Source organism: Archocentrus centrarchus, chromosome 13, assembly GCF_007364275.1.
Source record: "Archocentrus centrarchus isolate MPI-CPG fArcCen1 chromosome 13, fArcCen1, whole genome shotgun sequence".
NCBI lineage: Eukaryota > Metazoa > Chordata > Actinopteri > Cichliformes > Cichlidae > Archocentrus > Archocentrus centrarchus.
Window position 1 is genome coordinate 21,136,537 of NC_044358.1, and position 25,844 is coordinate 21,162,380.

Sequence of the window (25,844 nt, forward strand, 5' to 3'; positions counted from 1 at the left end):
AGATTCACTAAGCAGAAATCCCCCTCAAAAAAAGCTTTTGAAATCCCATCCTCCTGCATCTTTGCCCTCTCGGTTTTAAGCCCCTTCCACCAGAGTAGTGTGTATGTAGGTACTTCATGTGGTCTAAAAAAAAAAAATCAATCAGCTTTGTGGGATTGCAGCCTTGCTATCCTGGTTGATGGTCTTGTGGTGGACCGTATTTGAGCACTTCACTGGACATCCAAATTGGCCTCCCAGTAGAAATCGGGATACGGTCACATCATGGTACCTAACCTCCAAGCCCAACCCTAAACATAAGGCAAGGATGGGCAATTAATTTTCCCCAAGGGGCCACATGAGAAACTGCGACTGTTGTGGAGGGCTGCACCAATGTGCTTATAAAGAGATCAAATTAACACTGAGCTGAAGTGTGTCCAGCTTATTGGTGCAACAGTTCCAGTTTTCCATGCGGCCCCTTGGGAAAATTAATTGCTCACCGCTGCAAGGTAACATAATTGACCTTGATGATCAAAATAAAACATCTTGTAACATTGTGCTCCAGATTTGGAGAGTAAAATTGTTCCTATTAGTTTGTTACTATAATATCAACTGTATATGAAAGATGGGACATATCCATGATGAAATGACTCACTGGTTTCGGACTCCACAATTTGAAGCCTCTGTCACTTTGGATGGCTCCATCTTATTTATTTTTGGAGCCAGATGTGACTATATTCAGATGACAAGTCAGACTGCTAAGTTAGCAAAGTTGCAACCATAAACCGTATCAACATCAATATACATTTGATAATTAGTGCCAATTAATGGACAAAATACTAGAATTTCATTCACTAAAGCTGATGCATAATAGTTTAATAATAGTTTTAACTATTAATGAACAAACCAAACAATTTTGTGGAAGCTGCTCTTTATTTGTAAAAGAAAGAAAAGACTTCAGTCGTTGTCTGCTACACGTTCTAATTACATAAAGAAAACATCTGCGGAGACAAACGCAGAGAATATCCTGAATCAAACTTAGGTAGAGTCAAATTTGATTGAATTGCTTTCATATTTCATACATCTTTCACGTTTACACTCAAAGAACAGTCAGGTTTTATATACACAGAGCACCGATCAACAGTGCGTCTCTCCTCTGTCACCTTGCCCTCGGGATCTTTTATACATTTAATTTACAACAAATCTGCAACCGTTTCCCCTCCGCTGGACATGCTCCATCCACCCGCCCACCCTCACCCCCTTCTCACTGAGGAACTGCAGTGTGGAAAGATGTGTGCAACATGAAGACAACTCGTTCACATTCAGAGTAAAGGCAGCCTTGATTACAGTCAGTGAGTCAATGGCATGCCAAGCTTAAAGCAAATGGAGCCAACCACCCAGTGCGATGCCTCAGATTCGTGGATGAAGTGGGGTTTTTTGTTTTGCCCCCCCCCCCCCCCCCCCCCCCCCCCCCCCTCGGAAAAACGGACCCATTGCAAAGTAAAACCCTAGGCACAGAATCAACTATATACTGTTAACTGACTTGTACTCTAACCCCTGCACTTTAATTACAATGGAGACTGTGAAATCCTTCACCTAGTAGAAAAGTTTTCTTAACACAAAACTCTGAATATTTAGTGCTCTATCATTCCGCTTAACAGGTGTCATTTATATAATAGCTATTTTTAACTCTACCTCTTAATGATAGTCTGAGATCCAAGTTTAATGCTGAAGCACTCCCACGTGTTCTGTAGTTTTTACATTATTATTTTTTTCCCCCGATCTTAAACCAATAATCATAAATAAATACAAACAACACACAAGGAATGTCTACTGTAAACACCGTAAAAAAGACAAAAACTAAACAGGTGTAAACGTCATTAGCATCACTACTTAGTGACAGTTAAATAACCATAGGGAATAGATGACTGATAATCGGATCAAGAAAGGGAAGGACCGCTCTCCTTTTCCTTCCACCCCCTCCCCTCTGAACATCAAGCCTTTACATCCAACCATAGCATCTCCAAATAGATAACATTAAAGATTCTGAGCACCCAGAACTATCTTTACAGATTGCACTGTAAAACAGATAAGGAGTCCTCTTAAAGGGGGGGGGGGGGGTTAGACAGCAGCATCGCTCGACGTCTCAGACAAGTTACAGAATAATGGGTGTGAGCTATCGCCAAACGTCATCTGGACATTGTTAGCATGGTTTCTGACAGTCGCTGCACCATTGTATGAATGTTTCTCTGAAGACTGCAACGAGGACAAAGTTTTGCTGCTAGGTGCTTTCATCTTCCAAGAGACACTTCCTTCAAATTACATGAACTGCATCTGCAAGAAAAGGTCATGCACAATGTTAGAGATGGGCTAAAATGTCTGTAGAACTAATCCAGTCCAGAGACTGTTTAATAAACCTCGTAAAAATTAAACCTTACACTCCCTCCTCTTACAGGATGTCTGATATATACTAGCAGTGAACGACCATAGGACTGAAGCAAGTACTGAAGAGGTGCCTCAGTAACAGGCCTAGAGACCGGTTGGTGACTGATTGCTAGGTAGAAATGTGTATTCCCTGACCGGTTGGGCGAGTGGTTGCTGGAGTTTACTCAGTGAAATCTGTCGCAAAGAGGGTGCTGCACCAGAAACCTCTTTGTGATTGCTCTGGTCACTAGCAGACTGCCAGGGTCACTTGCAGTTTGCATGAAAACTGGGAAAAGTGTGACACAGATCAGAAACTGAGACCATTCACCTTCAAAGTACAAGTTGTGCCTCGCCACTGTAACCAACAGTGGTGACTTCCATGTAAACTGCAGGCAACCGTGGAATCACAAAGAAATCTGCAGCACATTTCACCTACCAACTGCCAGGGACCACTCACCGACTGGTGGGGAATACATATTCCCTCCAGGGCACTGCTGATTGGGCCCAAGCCCTGTGTGACTGGGGACTGACCATTTTGGTCAGTGACTAAATCCTGCATATCTGCCAACATGTATTTCTATTCCACTCTATATTTGCTAACCCCAGCATTCATAAACACAATGGCTACTTCTCACAATACATGGCTCTTTTCTTATAACATATTAAAACAAAACCAAACAGTCTGGATCATGACAAATTACTTCTTTTGATAAGAGAAAAATATTTTTTCTAAACACATAGATCTAAAATTAGCTTCATTAAGTAAGTACTGCTATAGCTGTCATCTCTGATAGCAAATCGAGCCATTTAAGTCTATTAGTACAGAGCTTAGAAAACATGCAGTTAGTACACCAGTGACTACACAGCTCAGAGAAAAACAGGTTTGAGCAACATGTGGCAATAATGGATGAACTGGGGTTAAGAATGAATATGGCTAAATCTGTCAATCAAGCAAGAAATCCAAGCAACAGGTCAACTAGCAAAATTAGTGAAAACATTACATCTAATCAGATGGAGAAGATGGATTTACACTGAATAAAAATTAAATATATAACTGGACATGCAAAGCATGCAGGTGCATCCACAAGCAAAGAGCATGATGTACCTAAAGAGATGCTCTACAAGAAATCCTTGAGAGAGAGGTGTGCAAACGGGTCCTGTCCAGGGGCTCGGAGAGGACTCTGGCTGGAAGGACTAGAGGCTGCAGAGGGCTATTTCAGGGAGAAATACAGGAGGTAGGAGGACCAGAGGAGAAGTCAGAGTCAGTACAGACTGAAGGAGGGATGAGATTAGTCTGAAGAAGCTGTGATGTATGAGAGAAGGGTTAATAAAAAGGCTTTTTTTGTGGAACAGGGAGTCAAAACAAGGGAGATGATTCACAGTTTTTGTCCCATTCAGCTCTAGAGTGAAGGGTTCATTTGTTTAAACTGTCATCATCCTCAGCAGTATTCACACTGACGACAAAGCTTACACAGTGACTAACCATGGTACACGTCACAGGACAATGGATACACCAGTTTACTCAACCTGATAACCATGCAAACTTTACTGTGCATCACCCTGGAGCGGACTGCCATGCACCCACCTGAGCACTAGACACAGAACTAAATGGGTTGGGTGGCCTCATGACCGGCTGGCTGTACATCATGGTGGGTGGATTCATCATCCCCATAGAGCCCATTTGCGGAGGCTGCAGCAAGTTACACAGTAACAGAGAGGTCAGAAGTGATCACAAATACAACACAATTATGCCATCCTGAATTTCTCAAATCTGTTGATGAAGATGTACAAAGATTGTGCTTCAAATGCTTTAGTGTTTACAGGATATTGAAATATCCACAGGAGCACAGCAGCCTGACTCTCCCATCACAAATTTTGGAAAGAAAAATTTTTTAGTTCAACCCTGGATGGAAATTAATGCTGTGACACTGCATAAGCTTATCGAAATGATGCTGTGTGTAACTTTTTTTTTTTTTGGCCAGGCAGCACGTTAGTCTGCTTCTGTGATTTAAAGAGAAAAAAAGAAAACATTTTTGCCAGCAAAACATGAATATTTATAAACAGAGTATTAAATAAAAACTATTGAGAATTCACCTTTCATTTATTTATCAACCTTGAGAATATTAACAACTGCAAACAATGACTCTCTTGACCCACTGTAAGTGAATTTAAGTAATTCTCCAAATGACAGAGAGCACAGGAAACATTTATCTAACACAAACTGTTTTGACAACATCCTAAATGGATATCCCACGTTTTTCTTTCACGTCAAACCAAATAAGGAGTTTAACAGAAGCTCCACAGACTCCACACACACTTACCATGCCATATCCCATCATGCCTGTGGGTGTGGTGGCAGGGAAGGCCATGACAGACGGAGGCTGAAGAGACACGAACAGGTCAGGTAAGACTACGCAAAGCAATAACATTAAATATGACAGCCAGGATCACAGGCATCGGGAGGGTATGACTTCACAGCCGGTCTAGCTTCTTTTTAATTACCTTCTTCTTGTCACTGCACTCTCATTCTTAAGCTAAGGTTTCCTTTTCATATATAGACTGCAACAAACTGAAACCTTTGAGGTTTTGACAAAAATTAACAATGCTTACTTTATGAGCAGATTAAAAAACTACCGCTCCCATGACAATAATGTGCAGCAACACTTTGTTTTCCATGAATATGACCTTCTGGAGTTATTTTACCATACTGCAGTAATGGCTCTGTCTAAGGCTACGTTCACACTGCAGCCTGAAGTGACCCAATTCTGATTTTTTTGTGAAATCTGATTTTTTTTGCGTGGTTGTTCACATTTCCAAATATATGCGACTTGGATGTGATCTGTGTGTGAACAGCAGACGAACCTGGAAGTGTCTCACATGCACAGTAGAGGACGCGATAACATCACATGTAGCGAGCGTGCTCAACGTTTGCGGAAATCACACGTTTTCCTTCCCGTGTCCGCGTAACAGGACGCAGAATAGTGACGTTTGTCGAGTATCAATGACGTGCAGGTCGGATAAATGCGACCTGGCCGTACATACATAGGTCGCATTTGAAAAAGATCGGATACGTATCGGATTTAGAACCACATATCCAAGTGGCCTGGGTCGCATTTGAATAAAATCAGATCTGCGTTGTTCAGACTGGCACGAAAAGATCGGATATAGGTCGCACGAGGGCAAAAAAAAAAAAAAAAAATCAGATTTGGGTCACTTCAGGTTGCAGTGTGGACGTAGCCTATAGCTCTCCAGGCTTGTGGGAAATGTCCATTAAAGGCATCTTGAACAACATAGCAGCTTTTCGCTGCTGTAACTTTGCCTCAACAATGTTCAACAATGCATTGAAATAAAACAATCAAAATCTGACTGAAGTGTAGACAACAGCTTTAATTCAAGGGGTTTAACACAAATATTGTATTGATGTGGCTGCAGTAAAGACCCGACGATGCATCTCAAGGGAGGAAACTCAGCATTTTCTAGTGTTCATGGCATGGTTTAGCATCTAAGTATTAAAAATAATGCCCATATCTTTATGTTAGTTTGTCCAATTATTCTGAACCTATTAAAATGGATGTCATTTCAGAGCAGTTAATCCAATATTGTCCAAACCCTTGAATAAAAGCTGAGGACTTGCACTTCAATCACTTTACTTCAAACCCATTAAGGCCCCGTTTGCACGAGAACAATCGTTTTTTGTTGTTTTCGAAAAGTGACGCATTCAGACAGAAACACTTTAAAAACTATCTCTGTCACATGAAAACACAAGACCTTGAAAACACTGTAGTTCCCATTGCCAGGCCACAAGTTGGCAGTGTGGGTATAACAGTTTCAAACATAGTGCGCATGTGCCAGTACCCCCTGTTTTCAAAAAGCAGCATTTTGGCCATTTACATGTAAACAGAGACCAGAAAACACTCCACTGTGGAAGCTGTTTTCAAAAAGTATTGTCTTCAGGGACTGGAAACGCTGCTCTCGTGTAATCAGGAGGTCAAAAAGCATCAAAACTTTACCATTTTCACCTGAAAACATTCTTGTGTAAAAGGTGTTGCAAAGAAGCACAATTACCAAAAACTGCATCTTTTCCCAAATACATATGTACCTGACTGCAAATAGTTGTAGACTGATTGCTTAAAGCACCAGCTACGTGTTCCCAGGTTCCATTTTAAGAGATTTAATCAAGATTTACTATTTCTGCAGCAGAACTCAGAGGTTCTGGTTTCATGTCAGCTCTCTATTTGACAATGAGAGGGGACCCCCCCCCCCAAAAAAAAACTACAGTCAAGTTTGTTTATATCACCATGGAGACAGGGTTCCAGGTCGTAGTGGGCGCCGCCTTGGGCTGCCAGTTGGTGCCGCCGGTCATCCTCTTCTCCCCTGGCTGGCTCCAGTGGATGTCACTGCGGATTAACACAGCCAATGTTAGCACCAGCCCTAAAAGCACAGAGCTAATGAAGCACACAGGCACGCGCGCATGCACACACACACAGAGCATCACTTACTTTTTCATCGTACCGTTTCCAATGCCAAGGTCTGAAAAGGGAAATACAATGAGCAGCTATTGGCCTGCAAATGTTTTTTTTTCCCCCCCTTAATGAACACATGCTTTAATTAGAGCAGCTAAAAGCAAAGCATCATACTCACTGCCCACAAGGTTGGCCAGGGAGGAGTCAAGGTCATCTGACACTAGCTTCTCTGGCTGCTGATTGGATGGCTGGTTGGAGCCGGCAAGAGTTGGCTTCAGGATGCCTCCGGTAATATCTGACAAGACAGAGCAGACGATTGGCTCAGAAAGCTATTAGTCACAAATTGTCTTATTATAAATTCTATTTCACACACATTTTAATTCTTTATTTGAACAAAAAAGGAGAGAAATTATAGCCTTTTAACTCAGCTTTTGGCCTCTACTGACTTGTGACAAAAGATGTGGACATGGCTGCTAACATCTGAAGAGGTTAAAGCTCCAGCAACACTTGTAGTATACAGAACCACTTTATTGTCTAACTGATGCATTTTGGCTAGCGTCCTTGATCAGGGTCTTTTATCCTCTTTTCCTCACACCTTGGAGCCAGCTGCCAACGGTATGTGTTAGCAGCACCAGCTAATAGCTAACTAAATTATGTATGTCGGCTGTTTGGTGCTGGCCACATAGCTTTGAGTGACATTTAGAGAATTATTTATATAAAAATAAATAAATTAAAAAGCAATATGAGAGCAGAGAAGGGCTAACCAAGTAAAGTCATGATGACTTCAAACAACAGAGTTTTAGATTCAGGAGAAAATTCTCTATAAATTTCTCCCCACAGCAAAAACATTTTATGCTAGAAGTAGCTGCTTTAAATTCAAGTATCCACTACCATTGGGTGAAATAGTGGATTTTTATACTTGGGCAACCAAAAACCAATGAGTGCTAAAAGTCTGTGTCTGTTTTGGACTGGTTATATAAATGAAAAGAATATATTTGGATATTTGTCTTAACAAAGGTGATATTTTTTGTTAATTTAGGGGCACCGACAATCACTTTCTGTAACCTACAAGGCTTCCAGGAAACTGTTTTCATTCTCTGTTCAAACCGATGATACGAAGAGATTAAGTGAGTTTGTCTCATCTTACAATTAGTGGATGTTTCTGCAAGCTCTATAAGTTAGCACTTTAAAAACAAAACAAAACCTAATTTAAACTAAACTCTGATTTGAGGTCTATTATCTGTCAGCTTTTTCACTATATGCAGTTTTTGGCAGCTTGCAGAAACACAGACAGTGTGGGGTAAAAATAGCCCAGAAGACCAAAAAACAACAGTATGTTCCTGCATTGGCGACTTGCAAGATGGGGCTGAGCGCTGCAGGTGTTTCAGCTGCATCTGACGTCAGGACCAGACACAGCTTTCTAAAGCAAATAACACAACTTAGTGTGGGTCTAATGGCAAGATTTCACTGTTACTTGTTCAAGCAGCTAAAGCTGAGTGGACATGAGAATCATAAAATAATGAACTTTAAAAAAAAAAAAAAAAAAAAAAAATAGTGGACCATATTAATAAAGTCCTTCAGACTTTTCTCCTGGGAAAAAAAAAACTGACTTTCTCTAAGCGAAGGATAACTTCTGATCCATGATCTGCAAACTAAAAATCAGACATTGTCTACCTCACTATGAGACAAAAAGCTATTGCACTGGTGTTGCCAGTTCACTTGAATGTGAAATCCTCACCATCAGAATTGAGGCTACTGCTGCCTGTTGCTTTGGCTCCAAAAACGGACTCAAAGTCCACTTGGAGTCCCCCCGCCGATGGCTGTGGAGGGGCCTGTGGCGTTGAGTATCCTTCAGAGAGAGATGAAAGACAGCTGCAGTTACAGAGTTACAAGATGTGAAATAGGCTAAAAACTGACCACTGCTTGGACCTATGGTTTCTGCACCAGCACTTCTAAACACATTTAAGCAGAAAGCAGAACAACACAGCTTCCTCTACACTATGGAAAAATAGCATTGATCTACTGCTGAATGAGGCGGTGAGATGCCTTCGTACTCTACCTCTGAATAGACCTGCTACAGAAGAGGGCTCAGTGGGGAAAGGAGCCTGATGTGGGAGGTGCTGGGCAATGGACACTGGACCACAGAAGGAGTCTGACACGCCACAGGAAGCAAGAAGACGACAAAGAAGAGAGAGAAGAAAGAAAGCAAGCATTTCAAGGCCAGGCCAGAGAGACAGGCGGGAACTGACAGCAATCTTACATAAAGAAAGAAGTGAGCTAACATGTGCAAACGTTGTTAAACTTGTTTTTTTTAAGCATAATTTAAGGAGAATAATGTACTGCAGCAACCCAAAGGGGAGGATTAAAGGAACAGGTTGACATTTTGGAAATTAATACTAATTAATACCAGGTAACAATTAGATTGGACTTGCATAAGTTAAGCAGCCACTCAGCATGAAGCTTGGAAATAGGTGGAAACTGCAACAAAATGGTTGGTGGCAGATTGGATCAGCTGGAGGGACATATTTTCTTGTGATTGCTGTGGGCATTTGAAAAGGCCGCACGGCAACTAACTGGGTCAGCCTTTGCTAACTTGCTTGCTTAATGTCAAACTGCTTTGCTGCTGATGAGTAGCACAAACCAGTGAATTGTGATTTTTCACCCTGATTGAAAGGAAAAATGGTTTCTGCATGTTTACAGAGAGCATCAGGTGCCACTCCTGTCAGCTAAGAACAGAAATCTACAGTTTACACAGCCTCACCAAAATTGGATAACACAAGATTGGAAAAATGTTGCCTGGTCTGATGAGTCTCAATTTTCGCTGCGACACTCAGATGGCAGGGACAGAATTTGCCGTGAACAACATGAAAGCATGGATCCATCCTGCTTTGTATCAACAGTTCAGGCTGGTAGCATTGATGTAATGGTGCAGGGGATTTTTCTTGGCACACTTTGGGCCCCTAAGTACCAACTGAGCATTGTTTAAACACCACAGCCTACATGAATATTGTTGCTGACCATGTCGATCCCTTTATGACCACAGTGTACCCATCTTCTAATGGCTGCTTCCAGAAGCTAATGCGCCATGTCACAAAGCTCAAATCATCTTGAACTGGCCTATTGAACATGGCACTGAGTTCACTGTACTCAAATGGCCTCCACAGTCACCAGATCTGAATCCAATGGAGCACCTTTGGTATGTGGTGGAATGGGAGATTCAAATCATGGGTGTGTAGATGACAACTCTGCAGCAACTGTGTGATGCTATTCAGCACCTTGCTGAAACTATGCCATAACAATTTAAGGCAGTTCTGATGGCAAAAGGGGGTCTAACCTGGTACTAGCAAGGTGTACCTAAGAAACTGGCCTTTAGATGTGCAGGAAGTCAGATACAGCTAAGCATAACGTATCAGAGCAGAGAAACCCTGTCGCTGATCCAACAGAGCCCAGCACTCACCACTAACCTTTTGGTTTCTGGGCAACATAATGAAGAGGCATTTCCCAAAATGTCAGACCTTTCCTTTAATACTACTTTATGCCTACATGTCTACCATAAATGATAAAATAATGGCTCTGGGAGAATTTGCAAAGGATCCTATGTTTGCCAGGAAACATAGGCTGAGATGGTGAGCCATCATAGTACCTGAGATGGAGTGTTCTATCCGCACTGTGCGTTTGTAATTGGTTGAAACGGATGAGTTTGTGTCAATAAAGGGATTGTAATGATCTGGAGAATCAAAAATAGTGTTGGTAAAAGAAGAACATAATTTCCACTTAAAGCTCTAAGGCAACTTTGCACTACAATGCAACACCAAACTGTTCATTAAAAGAGGGTGAAAGTTAGCTGTACAGCAAACTGCCTCTATAGCAGGACATCGAGGACCCTGTTTGGTACAGGAGAGGAATTAAGATGCTAAGAATCTACCATAATTTGAGCTTGGAACAGGAAGATAAGAAAAGAGCTGAGAAAAGAACAGACATGTGCACAGACAGGTAATCAACATTCAAACTAAAGCAGCACAGGAAAACATGCAGGCTACTCATGCTCATAAGAAGCTACAGAGAAATGAACAAGGACGACAAGACTTCTGAGGAGAAACGAAATGAGTCATTACCACCAAACATTTCATGACCAGATGTCCTAGAGGAAAAGCTAACACCGTCTGAAGACACGACAGGTAAGTGAGTGGCATCGACAACGAGTTTTGAGAGGAAAGGGTTAAGGTTTGGCATGGAATCATCTCCAGCTTCAGTAGACGTGAAAGGATCTACGCAGGCAGAGGAAAGAGAAAGAAAGAGAGAGAGAGAGACAGAGAGAGAGAAGGAAAAGAGAGAAGAAAGTGGAGAGTAAAGGAAGACGTGGGTATCAGAGTCAGACAACAACAAGAGAAGGAAAGCATGCAAAACAAATAAAGTCCAGAAGCAGATGTTTGTTGAAAGGTGATGAAGATGCAACAGTTTACCTGCCCATGCTGTTGCCGCTGGAAGCCCTGTGGTGCCTGATTGCATGGAGGGCTGAAAAGTAGACTGCAGGTCAAAAAGGTCGCTCTCCATCTTCACTGCACTGTGGAGAGAAAACAGCCTGGTAAACAATCCCATAATACAGCCCTGGAAACTGCTTGAGTGTAGAGCTTATCCTGGTCTCATCTGAAAATAACTATTTGGAGTTTATGGCCAAAAAGGCTGCATTAGTGTGACACAAACCTGATGGGGTTCATGTCGCCTTTTTTCTGTTTTTTTTGTGTTTTCACAGTTTTTGTCATCTTTAAATATTAGTTCTGAATGAGGCATAAGGCTTTTTGTTTCAAAACAGCGCATTCAGCTTCATCACTGAGCTGCCTAATCGCCTAATCCATGAATACAATGTGTTATCAAAGTCACTGACCACAAGTACTGTATTGTTATAATACATTTCCAAGCAGAATCAGCCAATTACATGGCAGCAAATCAATGCATTTAGGCATGTAGACATGATGAACAACATGAAACATGGATCCATCCTGCCTGGTATCAATGGTTCAGGCTGGTGGTAGTGGTGTAAAAGTGTGGGAATATTTTCCTGGCCCCTTAATATCAATTGAGCATCATTTAAATACCATAGCTGACCTGAGTATTGTTGCTGACCATGTCCACAGTGTACCCACCTTTCTGATGGCTGCTTCCAGCAGGATAACGCATCTTGTCACAAAGCTCAAATCATCTCAAACTGGTTTCCTAAATCTGAGGAATGTTTCCAGCACCTTGCTGAATCTATGCCATGAAGAATTAAGGTAGTTCTGAAGGCATAAGTATGTCCAACCCAGTACTAGCAAGGTTTAGTTACAGACTGTGAAGGGTGAAAAGCATGGGCACCATCATGCTTTCCCAGAGCACATCTAAATTTCATTTTCTGATTGGTCACCAGTCTCAAACCCAAAATAGAAATAACAAAGAAGCCAAAGAAAACAAAAAATTACTTAAAAAAATTTTTTTTTCAACTGACTGCCTTATTAAACTGTTTCAGCTGTGCTATCACTGAGCATCTTGTCATGGCTGGCTGGATGCTTTCTCCTGCAATGATTTTGTTGACAGCAGAAAGAAAAAGTTTGTGTCATAAAATTGCTCACTAAGTTTGTGGATTTTCTGAGTGAGTAAGTTGTGATTTCTGAAGAGCAACTCCTGATGATTTTTTAAAAAATGTATCATTATCTTTGTTGTCTAGTTCCATTACATTCAAGGGACAGCAAAACATTTCTGTAGCAGACATCTGAAAACTAGGAAGTTGCACCAAAATATTCTACATCAATAAACAGCTGCTCAACTGTCACCAAATGGATTTAAAAATATGATGCAAGATGGCAGAGGCAGGTTAAAATGAGTCATATGGGCATCATCAAAGCTCATTCTTGAAGTACAAGATCTAAGCAGGTACCCATTGGAGCAGCTGGGTGTAGAGAAGAGATCAATGGCTGGTGCTGTGCTGATAGTGCCCCCAGTGGTGGAGATCGGTGATGTATCAGTGGTGGCAAATGAAGGCCTCTTGGAGAGCTCTTTAAGCCTTTGTTCCTGATGAGTAAAGAAGCCCAGTCAAAAAAAAAAAAATGCCAAGACTGAAGATTTAATGCACGCATGTGGAAAAATGGTTAATATTTTTTCAAAAATGCATTAACCTTGAGAGCTTTGAGTCGAGCCTGTTCCTCTTCGAGAGCTGCCTGCTTCTCCCGCTCATCGACTTTAGTGAAAGACATCCCTGTGCTGGCCAGTGATGACACAGCATTGGACAGAGTGCTGGCCCTGCAGGGAAACAAATTCACACCAGATGCAGTGCAGCACAGATAAGTCACTATGACTGATCTAATATAAATGTTGAGGCAGTCTCTGTGATCCAAGGGAAATATAAGAGGATTTATGTACCTGCTGGCTGCAGTGGAGTCTTTGACCTTCTTGCCCTCTAAAGAGGCCAAGTGTTGCTCTAGAGCTTCGAGAAGGCTACTAGGAGCCTGTTGTGACAGAATACAGTCAGTGACTTCCTGAGACAGAAAATGCAGTCTACATAGACACGAATACCATAAAAGACAGTGGTGAGCAACAAAGACGGAGTACAAAACACTACACCATAAAAACCCAGGTGTAGACTGCCAATTTATGGCTTTGATCAGCATGTTTCTGGTAATTTTAAGCTATTAGTTACCCACCACTGATCGATGACTACATTCCAGCCAAAGAGCTACTTTGGATGAGTGTAACATCTGTGTGGGATGACATACTGCACCACAACACTTTCAACAACATGGGCATTGTTGAAGTGGCGGTGTCTAAGCACAATGGGGCAGCCATTTTAAAGGAGATGAGCTACGCTGGCTTACACCTCAAAAACACGACCAAAGTGAACAGAATTTACCACGGCGAGTGTTTTTTCCTTCAACTGTTTTTCCACCACGATGTAGGAGACAGAGTTAGAGCAGAGGCATGCAAAAAGACAACACTGAGGCAAGTCACGGACAAAGAAGAAGAGTGGAATGATAGTACTTACACAAACTGTGAACTAAAGTGGAAAGATAAGGGGAAAATACAGAATATAAAGGTGGTGACAGTGAGAGGAAACGCTTCTTAGCTGCAGTTTTTAGGGGTAAAATATTTACGTAAAATTGGCCCCCAAAGGTGAGCACAACAGTGTGTGCAGTTTACTGTAAATTATGAAAGACCTGTCGCTGTGCAAACTTCAACTACAGTGTGAGGACTCCACACCTTTATTTACTGTTGGAAAAATCAGAAGGTGGTACTAAGGGTAAGAAGAAAAGAAGGAGATTCAGAAGCAGAAGAGAAAGAAAAACAATTAAAAAAAAAACGGGAAAAGAGGACCACCTCCTCTGGCAGGCATGCGCCCAAGAAGGAAATCATGCAAAGTGGTTCATTTTAAAGATTATGCGAGTTGGGTTTGCTATATTCTAGCCTGATAGAGACAACACTAAAGAAAAGAAGAGCAGTCAGAGCTGGCAGTAACAGAAAGAAAACAAGACTTCCTATTAAACCTCAGGTTTTCTAATACCTACCTGTGAAAGGTCTGGAATGTCTCCTCGATCGATTCCCACCTGCTGTTAGAGAGAAAGAGAGCAAGTTGTGTTTGCTTCACTGAACTTGTGACAGCAGGCGAATCTGTGAAGAAAAATGCAGTCTAATTTACCTCTGCTACTTTGAGGAATTCTGATATCCGGGTCATTCGAGTGAGAAACTTCTTGTAGATGTCCAGACCTTCTTTACACTGAGTCTTCTTCATGTCAAAATATTTCTCTGTTTGGGCATTTAAAACAACAACAACAACAACAACAACAACAACAAAAACAGGGTTGTGTTTATTTGGAATGCCCATCCAAAGGACTGAATTTACAAGCAGATGAGTCCACAAAGGTCTTACCGAGCAGGTTGATAATGCCTTCATTATAAGCAGCAAAGAGCCGAATGGAGTCTTTGAAGAGCAGCATGAAGGCTGCATTGATGACTCCATTAGTCAGCTCGTTGGCATTGACCTGAGGGAAAGCAATCAGCCAAGACATTTACTTGTAAAGCTTCTGCACAGTGAGTTGTTGACACACAAAAACGTCTGCATGTGAATTAGGATAATGCAGCAGCCTCAATGCACTCTGTACACTCCAGATGAGCAGCCTCTTACTACATGAGCTGCAGAACTATAGGGGGCTTCACCTTAAACTCACATTGAAATCGAGAAGGGCGTCCATCTGGTTCTGAATAATGGGGATAGTCTTGAGCAGCTTCTCTGTATTCATGGTCCTCATTACGCCGTCCACTCTGTGTGGACACACGCAGAGTTGGAGCAGGAGAGGGCACCGAGGAGAGACGGGGAAGCAAACAGTGCAGATATTAAAACAGACTGACTTATAGGTTTACACCGATGATAGTGCTGCACATAGTTACTGATTAATCTGTCAGCAGGCTCGGAAATGTCAAAAACAGGAAAATGCTGCTGTCATTTTTCACAGCTGAAGGTGACATCTTTAAATGTCTTATGACTTCCCAACAGTCTGAAGCCAAGAGATTTTCACTTCATAATCATATACTGCAACAAGAAATAAATCCTTATACTTGAGAAGCTAGAACAAGCAGCACCTTTTAGCATAAAGCTCTAATGTCCAATATGCTGAGTGTCATGTTCCTCCATTACAACAAAAACAAGAAAAGTAATACATTTGACTTAGAAAGACAAATAACAGACAAATTACAACAATTATGTTAACTGTTGCAAAATCAAAGTGTGGAAGTATAAAATGGTCATCAATTAATTGTTTGTGAATCAACTGATCAATTTATCGTTAGCTAATTGGTTTCATATGCTATTTTTTTAAGCAATGGGATATTACTTCACTTTAATAATCAATGCTACTGAAATGATTTATCAGTCAAAAATGCAAAATGATTGTGGTTACCAGCTTCTCAAAAAAATGTTACAATTTGACGTTTTAATATAAATATAAATTGAATAATTTTGGACTGTTAGCCAAAGAAAAGAAAGTATTTAAAGACATCTCTGAGCTGTGGGTAACTGGGATTGCTATATTACACCATTTCTGAAGAATAAGTTGATGAATTTTGAAAACAGAGCATTAATCAACATGAGCATTTTCGTTTGTTACAGGTGTAAAAACAAGCACTCTTTCTTTTAACACACACACACACACACACACACACACACATATATATATATAATGAAAATAGAATGAAAATATATTTGCAGCTTTTATTGCAGACTGCATCATCAGAGTAGAAAACCTGTTGTGAGTGCTCACCCGCGTTTAACTTTTGTGAAGTCAAAGGCAACCTGTCTGTATGAAACGGCCTTCTCGTTCAGGTATCGACTATACCTCCGGATGAACGTAGACATGTCATAGCCTGGAACATAAAACAGAAAGTTGTAATTTAGCATTTATCATAATCTATGTATTTTATACACAACTGTTGAAACTTCCAAAATAAGCAAAAAAAGTTACCTTGCAACCCACTTTTGTCCAAAAAGTTACTGAGGTTGAAAAGTGTGTTCCTTGAAGCCAAATACTGGACAAAACGCTGCAGGAGGGGTGACAACAGTTAAATAAACACCACTAATGCACCAATTAGTCAAACATAACCACTCAAATATTCTGCTCTGAAGGTGAAATCAGATCATTGCTTCGGATTATAACAGAAACTAAGTCTCACCTCATTGCCATAGACCATGAGGTGGTGTGTAGTGATGAGAGACTTAAACACAACCACCCAGCTGGTGTTGGTGGTCCTCTCAAACAGCGAGTCAGCCAGTTGGGGAATGTTCACGTTCATCTCGTTGGTGCAGTGGATCAAATCTTAAACAAAATAGATTTCATTCAGTTATATTATTAGTGTTTTTAATAACTGGAGGTTGCCCAGTGTTGTCTACTGCAATCTGAATAAAGCATTTTACTGTTTTTCTAGCCTCATCTGCAATTTCACTGTTCAGGCTGTCTAAAATAAATTACTCTACCTGCTGCCTTGAGGACTGACCTGTGGTCTGAGATACCAACAGTTCCTATTTGTCTACTAATTTTGAGGCATTTTATGCTAACAAACATTCTTTACAATGTTCATTAGGAATCCATTCCCAGTGTATCATAATTTTAGCCGTCAGGCAGGTCTTATGTTGAACTACTGAACAGACCAACACCTGCTGCTGTCTACATGACAAAGTAGAAACTAACACCACATACTCAATCTAAAAAAAAGTTTCCAGTGTTAATCTGATTCACATGTTCTCCACTGCAGCTCACTGTTCTCACAGTAATGTGTTCAGTTTGGTCACCCCCTCCAAAACACTCGCAACTAACCCCAAAAATAACAACACAGACTGATTCTCATTACTGTATTTTGCAAAGTGGAGATGAGCCAAGACAAAACTGAAAATGATAAAAGAAAAAAATTTCAAAAAGAGATAAAAAAAGAGCTATGAAAATGTTGTAAAAAAAAAACAAAAAAAAAAAAAACAACACTTTCATTGCTGTTTTCTGATTTAATACAGTGTCATCAGTTTAATGTAAGACATCAATGAAAATACTAGTCTATCAGCTAATGTAATTGATCAACTGACAGGAAAATGTTCTACAATATTTCTGGGTAATAGAATGTTTGCCAAACAAATGTGGCAAACAGCTCTTTAAAATGTCAGCATTTCCCATCTTATTTAGTCATTTCAGTGTGTTTAATTTCATATTATTTTACATAAAACACTTAAATATTTGGTCAAGAATGTCAAAGTCCTATATGTGTGTAATCATAAATCCCCCAAATTTACAGAAATACTACTCTGTATCATTAATAGCCGCTTTGACTTTTATCTACTTCACTGAAAGTCTAAACAGGTAATTAACCAATCAAACCAATAACTTATATTAACAATATTTATTGGTAGTCCCACAGTCCTGGTATTACTCTGTTCAAAATCCCCAGAAACACTGAGGCAAATGGGCCAAATAAGGTTTTTTAAAAAAAAGTGTTTTCCACATCAAATTTACATGATAATGAGTAAATCATCATACTGTTGTGCCAGTGCAATCAGGGATCACTGCAGCAGAAACCTGAAACTGATACTGTTCATAACTGGGAGCGAACCACCCTTCTATCAGACCAGCATAAAGTGCAGGGCATAAGATGTTAACCATACATGTTCTGTCCCACTTCCTCTGATCATGTGCTTATCCTGCACCCATATGCTGGTTGAATGATGTTACTTGAAGCAGCTGAGTCCATCAGTGCTAATGACCCTGCCATTCACAGAAGCGATCAGACTGACGGGGTAACTGGGCCTCCCTTTCTGTCCTATATTTGACTTTTGAAAAGGCGGGGGACTCTAAGTAGGACAGGATAACCTTCCACAGAAGCAGCAGCAGAGAAGTTAGCATGGGTGGCTGAACTGCCCAGAGAAGAAAATGACGACGGAGAGGAGATAAGGCAGGAAGAAGAGGAGGAGGAGGAGGAAGATGGGGGAGGAGGATGCACTGACAGAACTGTCATGTTATAATCAGCCTGCTAAATGTCCACAGTGGCTGACATGAACGATTTCTAAGTGAATCAATTCACAAGACACAAATGTATTCATGTAACTGTCATGAGAATGAGTGATGCTGCTGAACTGTGTTGCATTAAAAATAAATCCCTATTTAATCCTCATTATGCGAATTAAATCCATGTAATGACAATCAATGTAGGATCAGCTAGAATATGTTAAATGTGACTTTATTTATAAGAATATTTATAGTACAGAGTACTGTTACACAGACAATAGTAGATACTATTTGAGCACAATGAAATATGAGTATTTTTATAACACTGATTTGTGTCTGTGACCCAGAAATCAGTTTTTGTGTGCCATCTTAAACATGCCTTTAGTCCTAAAATGCATGTGGAGGGCAGTAACTAAGTGAAGGAGTTATAAGAAAGGATATACAAGTCATATTAGTTATTTAAGATGATCATCTGTGTGATCTAACTCCCTGTGTGAGATTTTATATATATATATATATATATATATATATATATATATATATATATATATATATATATATATATATATATATATATATATATATACACACACACACACACACACACACACACACACATACATGCACACACACACACTTTCACCATACTAATTTTTAACTGGAGGTAAATAAACATTTTAATACTAATCTGACATGCATCATAAAATAAAGTAGCATGCCCTAACATCTAGGCCCATTGACTCAGCTCCACTCTTTCCTCGCCTCCACTACTCACATTTCAGGTAGGAGGGACTAAAATGCTAGGAGAGGAGGGAAGGCAAGAAATCAGAGATGAACAAGCTGAGAAAGTAGAAGCAGGGGAAAATGTATTTTAAGATTCATAATCTTAAAATCTTACTTATAAGGTTTTTAACACAAAGATTTTTTTTTAATGTACAAAATGTAGACAGCAGTGCAGCATTTAGCACAGTAACCTAAACAGAATCATATTGGTACTAAGGGATCATTCACAATTATCGACATTTTCCAAAGCATACAAACCGTATGATGGGGGAGGGGGTTAACAGCCAACGTACGCTTTTTAAATACTTAGAAAATGCCGGTCGGAACCATGTAATTTGAGCACTGTCGCCTGACCGACAATGCCCGAGACATCTACTGTCGTTCAATTGTACACCACTGCACCATTTTGAATTCACACTTTGAATTCTCTAAAATAGGCCATCGATTCACAACATGACTACTGACGATATTAGACAGGAACAAGCTGCGAGTGCAGCACAGCAGGTGTGGAAAGCAGCTGGAGATAAATTCAACAAGGAAGTGGAAGCATTGTTCCAAAAATGTAAACCGTACACAGTAAACCACAGAAAGTGATGGATTTTATTCAGAAGGTATGTTCGTTAATTCTACATGCAATCTATGCTGGCCCATATATTTGTGTGTAATCTGGTGATTGGCGGCCGGCACTGTTGACAACTTTTGTGTAAGAAAACTTGCTGTCGGCTGTCTCAAAAATTGCTAGAAGTCACAAAAGGACAACTCGAGGTCCGGGGGTGGGGGGGTGATGCCCCCCTTGGTGTCGAAGAGAGGTCTGGGCAATGCCATAACGCACGAAGGGACACAGTACGAGCACTGTATGTACACAAAACAAGGCAACAGTGGAGTTTTCAGGTTTCCGGTGTTATGCCAATAAGTGATTTCTGATTTTTTTTTTATTACTATCTTTATTTATTATTATCTATTATCTTTATTTATTACTGGTAAATAGACTGTGGTGCACAGGATTTATGAAGGGCTTATATATAAAAAGAAAAAATTATTTGTTTTGCAAATATTTTTATGACTGAGTTATTGTATCTACATTATAATCAATCCAGTCCTTTTTGGCTACTCTTTATAGAACTGTAATGTTATATTTGTTGCAATTTCTGCAGCCCTCTTGGCCAGATCTCTCAGGAAAAAAAGACATTTTTAATGTCAATGATAGTTTTTACCCTCATTACTAAAGAATATATTAAAGTCACTTTGCCAAGAAGTGACTGCAGCTTCTAACTTGTGACAAGAGTGTCGTTTCTCCCTCAAAGTGATGTAATATCATTTATGAGAGATATGATTAACACATATTTCACAGATTTAAGGCCAAAAATTAATCTATAGCAATTTAAATACAACCAATCATTTTTTGGCAAATTCAATTAAATTCTGTTCAATTTTATTTATATAGCACCAAATTACAACAAACAGTCGCCTCAAGGCACTTTATTTTGTAAGGTAAAGACCATAAAATAATTACAGAAAAAAAAAAACAACAGTCAAAATGACCCCCTATGATCAAGCACTTGGTGACAGTAGGAAGGAAAAACTCCCTTTTAACAGGAAGAAACCTCCGGCAGAACCAGGCTTAGGGAGGAGCAGTCATCTGCCACAACCGGTTGGGGCTGAGGGGAGAAAAAAAAAGACATGCTGTGGAAGAGAGCCAGAGATTAATAATAACTAATGATTAAATGCAGAGCGGGGTATAAACAGAGTGAAAAAAGGTTAATGAAAAAAAAAGTGCATTATGGGAACCCATCAGCAGCCTAGGCCTATTGCAGCATAACTAAGTCTAAGTAAACCACCAGTCTGAGAGCGAAGTGCTCTATTAGGGTGATATGGCACTATGAGGTCTTTAAGATGACATGGGGTCTGATTATTCCAGACCTTGTATGTGAGAAGAAGAATTTTATATTCTATTCTAGATTTAACAGGGAGCCAATGAAGAGAAGCCAATATGGGAGAAATGTGCTCTCTCTTTCTAGTACCTGTCAGTACTCTAGCTGCAGCATTTTGGATCAGCTGAAGACTTTTCAGGGAGCTTTTATGACAGCCTGATAATTAATTACAATAATCCAGCCTAAGAGTAATAAATGCATGAATTAGCTTTTCAGTATCACTCTGAGACAGCATGTTTCTAATTTTATAAATATTGCACAAATGCAAAATAAGTCCCACATATTTGTTTAATATGTACATTGAAGGACATATCCTGCTCAAAAATGACTCCAAGATTTCTCACAGTGTTACTGGAGGCCAAAGTAATACCATCCAGAGTAAATATTAGGTTTAATCTGTGGGGCAGAGGACAAGAACTTCAGTTTTATCTGAGTTTAGAAGCAGGAAATTAGAGGCCATCCAGACCTTTATGTCTTTAAAACATTCCTGTAGTTTAACTAATTGATGTCTGTCATCTAGCTTCATGGATACGTAAAGCTGGGTATCATCTGCATAACAATGAAAACTGATGGAGTGTTTTCTAATAATACAACCTAAGGGAAGCATGTATAGTGTAAATAAAACTAGACCTAGCACAGAACCCTGTGGAACTCCATAATTAACTTGATTGTATGAAGAAGACTCCCCATTTACACGAACAAACTGGAGTCTATTAGATAATGTGATTCAAACCACTGCAATGCAGTATGTTTAGTATGTATGGCATGCTCTAATCTCTTTAATAAAATGTTATGTCAACAGTATCAAAAGCTCCACTGAGGTCTAACAGGACAAGCACAGAGATGAGTCCACTGTCAGAGGCCATGAGAAGATCATTTGCAACCTTTACTAATGCTGTTTCTGTACTGTGATGAATTCTGAAACCTGACTGAAACTCTTCAAATACCAGAAATCACATTTTGGCACCAGCATATCTCCAAAACACTCCAAAGGTGATGTCACTGGAAAAAGTCACTAAAGTTGTTGCTAGTTGCTTTTTTGGAGAAAAACGTCACGGGGGGTGGGGGGGGGAGAGATATGCTTGTCATTTACAACAATATAAATACCAGTAATAATTTTTTGGCCAAATAGCAGAAATCACTTTTTGGCAATTTTTCAACACCAGGATCTGTTTTTAATACTTCCTATTACATTAAAATACCAAAGAACCAGGTGAAAAATTAAATATCAAGGAAAAAAGATCACCATTTTCATTTTCTTTGTACACTTTTGGGGAGGGGGATATGAACAAGAGTACACTTTGTAAAATGTTGCTAATTGTGAATGACCCCTAATATCAATAACTAATACAATTAGTTGACTGAAGTTCCTCTCTGGTTCCTGTGAGTAAAATGTGAAGGTTACTGCTCATCTTTTTTTTTTTTTTAAATAAATGTGACTTAAACTGAAGGTTGGGGTTTGGACTATTAGGTATTATTTGCCATTTCTGGACTTTTGTGGACCAAATAGTTATTGAATCAATTGAGAAATGATTAAATTATTCCAAAAATTGATCGTTATGAGCTTGATATCTTATTAGTCAGAGGCTGTCACATAAAAGGTGGGTATCAAACTTTTATATTGTTGTGGTACTGACTGAAATGGCAAAAGGACTGGTATTTATACAACACTTTTATAGCCTTACTAGACTCAAAACGCTACTACACTACAAGCTACATTCACACACCTGGTTTTTATTACTGTGCACACTTTAAGCTGTTTACCCATTGCATACATACACAAACACAAACTGACGAATGTATCAGAGTACTGAAAACTGAATATCCTGAACATTTGGCTGTCCTGTTTACTTACTCTTTGATAAAAAAGCTCCTGTCCCGATTTCATTAAAAATGTTGACAACTTTAAAAAATGCTTTATTACATCTGCATTAACCTGGATGATATTTGACATTTAAGAATTTTGGCTTTCTCATTACATTTGAAAAGGCTTCATAAACAAGTAAAACTTGGTTATTCAATCTACTATATCCATATTTAGAGATGTACCATTTCAAAAGGTTCAAGAAGTTGTAATTTGTTTGACTAAATAACCACTTAAAGCAGCTTCTCAAATGTGCAAACATAATGATTTCCTGTTTCTAAAATATTCACTACATATCAGATTTCTGTAATGTTTTCTCCACAGTAGTATCTGCACATATCTGGAGCCTGATACTTCTTTACAGTCATCAGTCACATATTGTAAAACTTTGTTAAAATATGTGAATCTGAAAGCAATCTGAGATTATAAAGATTTACAGCAATAAACTTTACAGATAAGCTAACTGTGGACTCTTTAACCCATAATAACTCAAGCACAGATAAAAAATAAAATAAAAAAAAAAGCAGCTCATATTGTCTTGGTCTGCCTCCAGTCATTCGCAGTACTTTCAACTCTCTAGTAAAAGCATATAATCCTCCTAAACATACTCAAAATGCTGAATATTTGTGTCAAAATAAGAGATTAAAAACAGAAAACATAAGCAGTCGGAAATAATCCCTTTGACTGGCTGCCAACCCAACCAAGCAGCCTCTCCTAAGTGTCAACCGATAATAAGAGGACACTGTGGCATTATGTACACATACAGGCTGTCCTGTGTGCGCTGAGACACACCTCAGTCACACTAGATTTCCAGCTGCTGTTGGGATCAGTTCAACAGAGTGTCACTGCCAACTTTCACTCATGTCACCTCAGGAGATTCGCCTGAGCAGAACAACAGGTGTGGTACCTGTAGCTTTACCGTCAACCCAAAATACTCACAAGTAGCCACTCATCACAGTTTCAGCTGCTTGAGTCCACAAATCACTTGACTGGGTTAGCAGCCTGAGACACGTCCCCCCCCCCCCCCCCCAAACACACACACACAGTTCTACTGAACTGTTCTGATGATCCAGGGCCTTCATAAAACCACTTTCATTCTGCCATTTGTGCAGATCGATATCCAGAAAAATCTACCATTGCATCTTTAAGTACACCCAAGCAGTGACGCCTCCGACTGAGTGCATCAGACAAGGATTTAATCTCCCCTGCCTGCGCCAGGGTGTATACGTACACATCTGTGTCATGCCCTGTCTGTGTCCTTTGTGGTACTCCAGGCAAAAAGTGTGATATATATATATATTTTTTTGCTCAGCAGGTATCACATTCCTGTATTCCTGTAAATGTTGTCCAAGGGCCCACAGGTTCCTGATATTATATTTTAAAGGGCTTCCTGTATGAAACAACAGTCATTTCAATGAATCACTGCTACATTCAAGCTATGAGTAAATTTGGGAAGTAGAGCCAGCTAAACAGGCTAAGTTGACAGCAACTTGTGTTTAAAAAAAGAAAAAAGTTATCTGCAAGCATTAATAAAAACTGCCATATCTTAAAGATACACCTGATTACATTCAAAATTATGCCTACAGGGCCTGTCGTCAGTGTTAAAACAATATAGCTAATCTCCCTGTCAAGAGCGAGCGCTAGCATCTTAGCCTATGTAGCCTGTGCTAAGGCTTTAAGGCCTTGTAGCTCCACCACCGCCATAGCTTTAGTTTCTACTGAAAAAGCAACAATGCTAGTTTTACCCAAAGACTCGTGGTGTTGAAAGATACTCACAATCCAGATGTTTCTTTTTCGGGCCCATTATTTCGTGCGTGGTGGCCTTGCATACTGTTTTCGACACGGCGGATCCCGTTACACTGTGCTGGGCTGCAGTTATCCTGTCCGTAATGCTCTGCCCCGACATCTTCGCTTCCACTCAGTGCAACAAAAGGCTGTCAAAATGTGAGGCTCGTCTGGGTTTGCCTTCGGATATGAACTCGTCCAAAAACAACAACAAATTTAATAAACCCTCCACCTCCTCCTACACCGCTACCTCACCGGACCCCCCGCTTCTCCCACCTTGGTGGAAATAAAAATCTGAACTAGGCTATGGCAGACGCAGACCGGGGGAGGGCGGAATAATAAAGACAAGCGGAAAATGACAAAAAAAAAAAAAAATGTTAGGTTGTTTGTATGTTTTTGCGCCGCTCCGCTCCCACCAGAGTCATTCAGTTTTTACGGATGCCGTGATTGCAAGGTCCACTCGCTGACTCACTCGACCCCGAACTCAGTCTCGCTCTCATCCCGATGTGGTACACCAGATCCCTGCTTCTCTCCTCCTGCTTGCTTGCCTGCCTGCCTCCGCCGCTCCTCCCTCCTTCTCCTCTGCCTCCTCCCGCCGTCGCCGCCGCCGCCGCTTGGTTTTACAGACTAGGACAGAAAAAAAAGACCACTAAGGAGGTGAAATGGCGGGCCTGCTCTCATCTTTTCTGTTATGAAGGGGGGAAATACTTATGCACGACACACTGTGCTGCAGATCTGGAATCAGATTTGGCCCTTCAGATACGCCACTAGGTCCGCTGCCGTGCAGGTGTGCACGAACTGACTGCAGACCAGCTGGAAAAAAAAAAAAGCACATAGGCTCTGTCACAGAGGCCTGGATGAGAAGATGAAGCCTGTATTTTGATTGAGGAGTGGACGTTGCAGTGAGAGTTGGATTTTTGTGTCTTTTTTAAAATGTACACAGCCCAAAAGTCTATCCTTTTTGTCCTTTCATAATTTTAGATAAAGATAAACTAACTTTAAAATATCTATAAACCAAAAAGTTGGAGGTGCTCAGAAATGATGGTGTGACTATTATCCAGAGAAAATAAATACTTGCACAGATGACCACCTTAAAAAAAAAAAATTACTAAAA

The 25,844-nt window shown here is 40.1% G+C and overlaps 1 protein-coding gene across 8 annotated transcripts; it reads right to left on the reverse strand.

Annotated features, from left to right (window-relative positions):
* Positions 1-1,440: 1,440 nt before the first annotated feature.
* On the reverse strand, positions 1,441-25,306 carry picalmb (phosphatidylinositol binding clathrin assembly protein b). Of its 8 annotated transcripts, XM_030743686.1 has the most exons (24): positions 24,722-25,306; positions 16,554-16,696; positions 16,346-16,421; positions 16,145-16,247; positions 15,056-15,149; positions 14,758-14,869; positions 14,527-14,633; positions 14,396-14,437; positions 13,876-13,887; positions 13,257-13,342; positions 13,013-13,136; positions 12,775-12,908; positions 11,327-11,427; positions 10,979-11,131; positions 10,507-10,590; positions 8,923-9,015; positions 8,602-8,712; positions 7,042-7,158; positions 6,900-6,930; positions 6,698-6,797; positions 4,722-4,781; positions 3,986-4,090; positions 3,506-3,611; positions 1,441-2,310 (listed from the first exon to the last, which is right to left on the reverse strand). In XM_030743686.1, the coding sequence occupies exons 1-23, from the start codon at positions 24,849-24,851 to the stop codon at positions 3,519-3,521; spliced, it is 2,211 nt and encodes a 736-aa protein (XP_030599546.1). In that variant the 5' UTR covers positions 24,852-25,306; the 3' UTR covers positions 1,441-2,310; positions 3,506-3,518. The 8 variants fall into 8 exon arrangements, with proteins under 8 accessions (XP_030599546.1, XP_030599547.1, XP_030599550.1 ...); XM_030743687.1 differs by lacking the exon at positions 13,876-13,887; XM_030743690.1 differs by lacking the exon at positions 10,979-11,131.
* Between the last annotated feature and the right edge of the window lie 538 nt (positions 25,307-25,844).

What these genes read in the sequence shown, in the direction of transcription:
- picalmb (XM_030743686.1), bottom strand. Translation starts at nt 24,851, where the DNA reads ATGTCGGGGCAGAGCATTACGGACAGGATAACTGCAGCCCAGCACAGT. An exon ending in TTCACAAAAGTTAAACGCGG is followed by an intron (nt 15,150 to 16,144) that starts GTGAGCACTCAC and finishes GTGTCCACACAG; the next exon opens with AGTGGACGGCGTAATGAGGA. An exon ending in AATTCCTCAAAGTAGCAGAG is followed by an intron (nt 14,438 to 14,526) that starts GTAAATTAGACT and finishes TCTCTCTAACAG; the next exon opens with CAGGTGGGAATCGATCGAGG.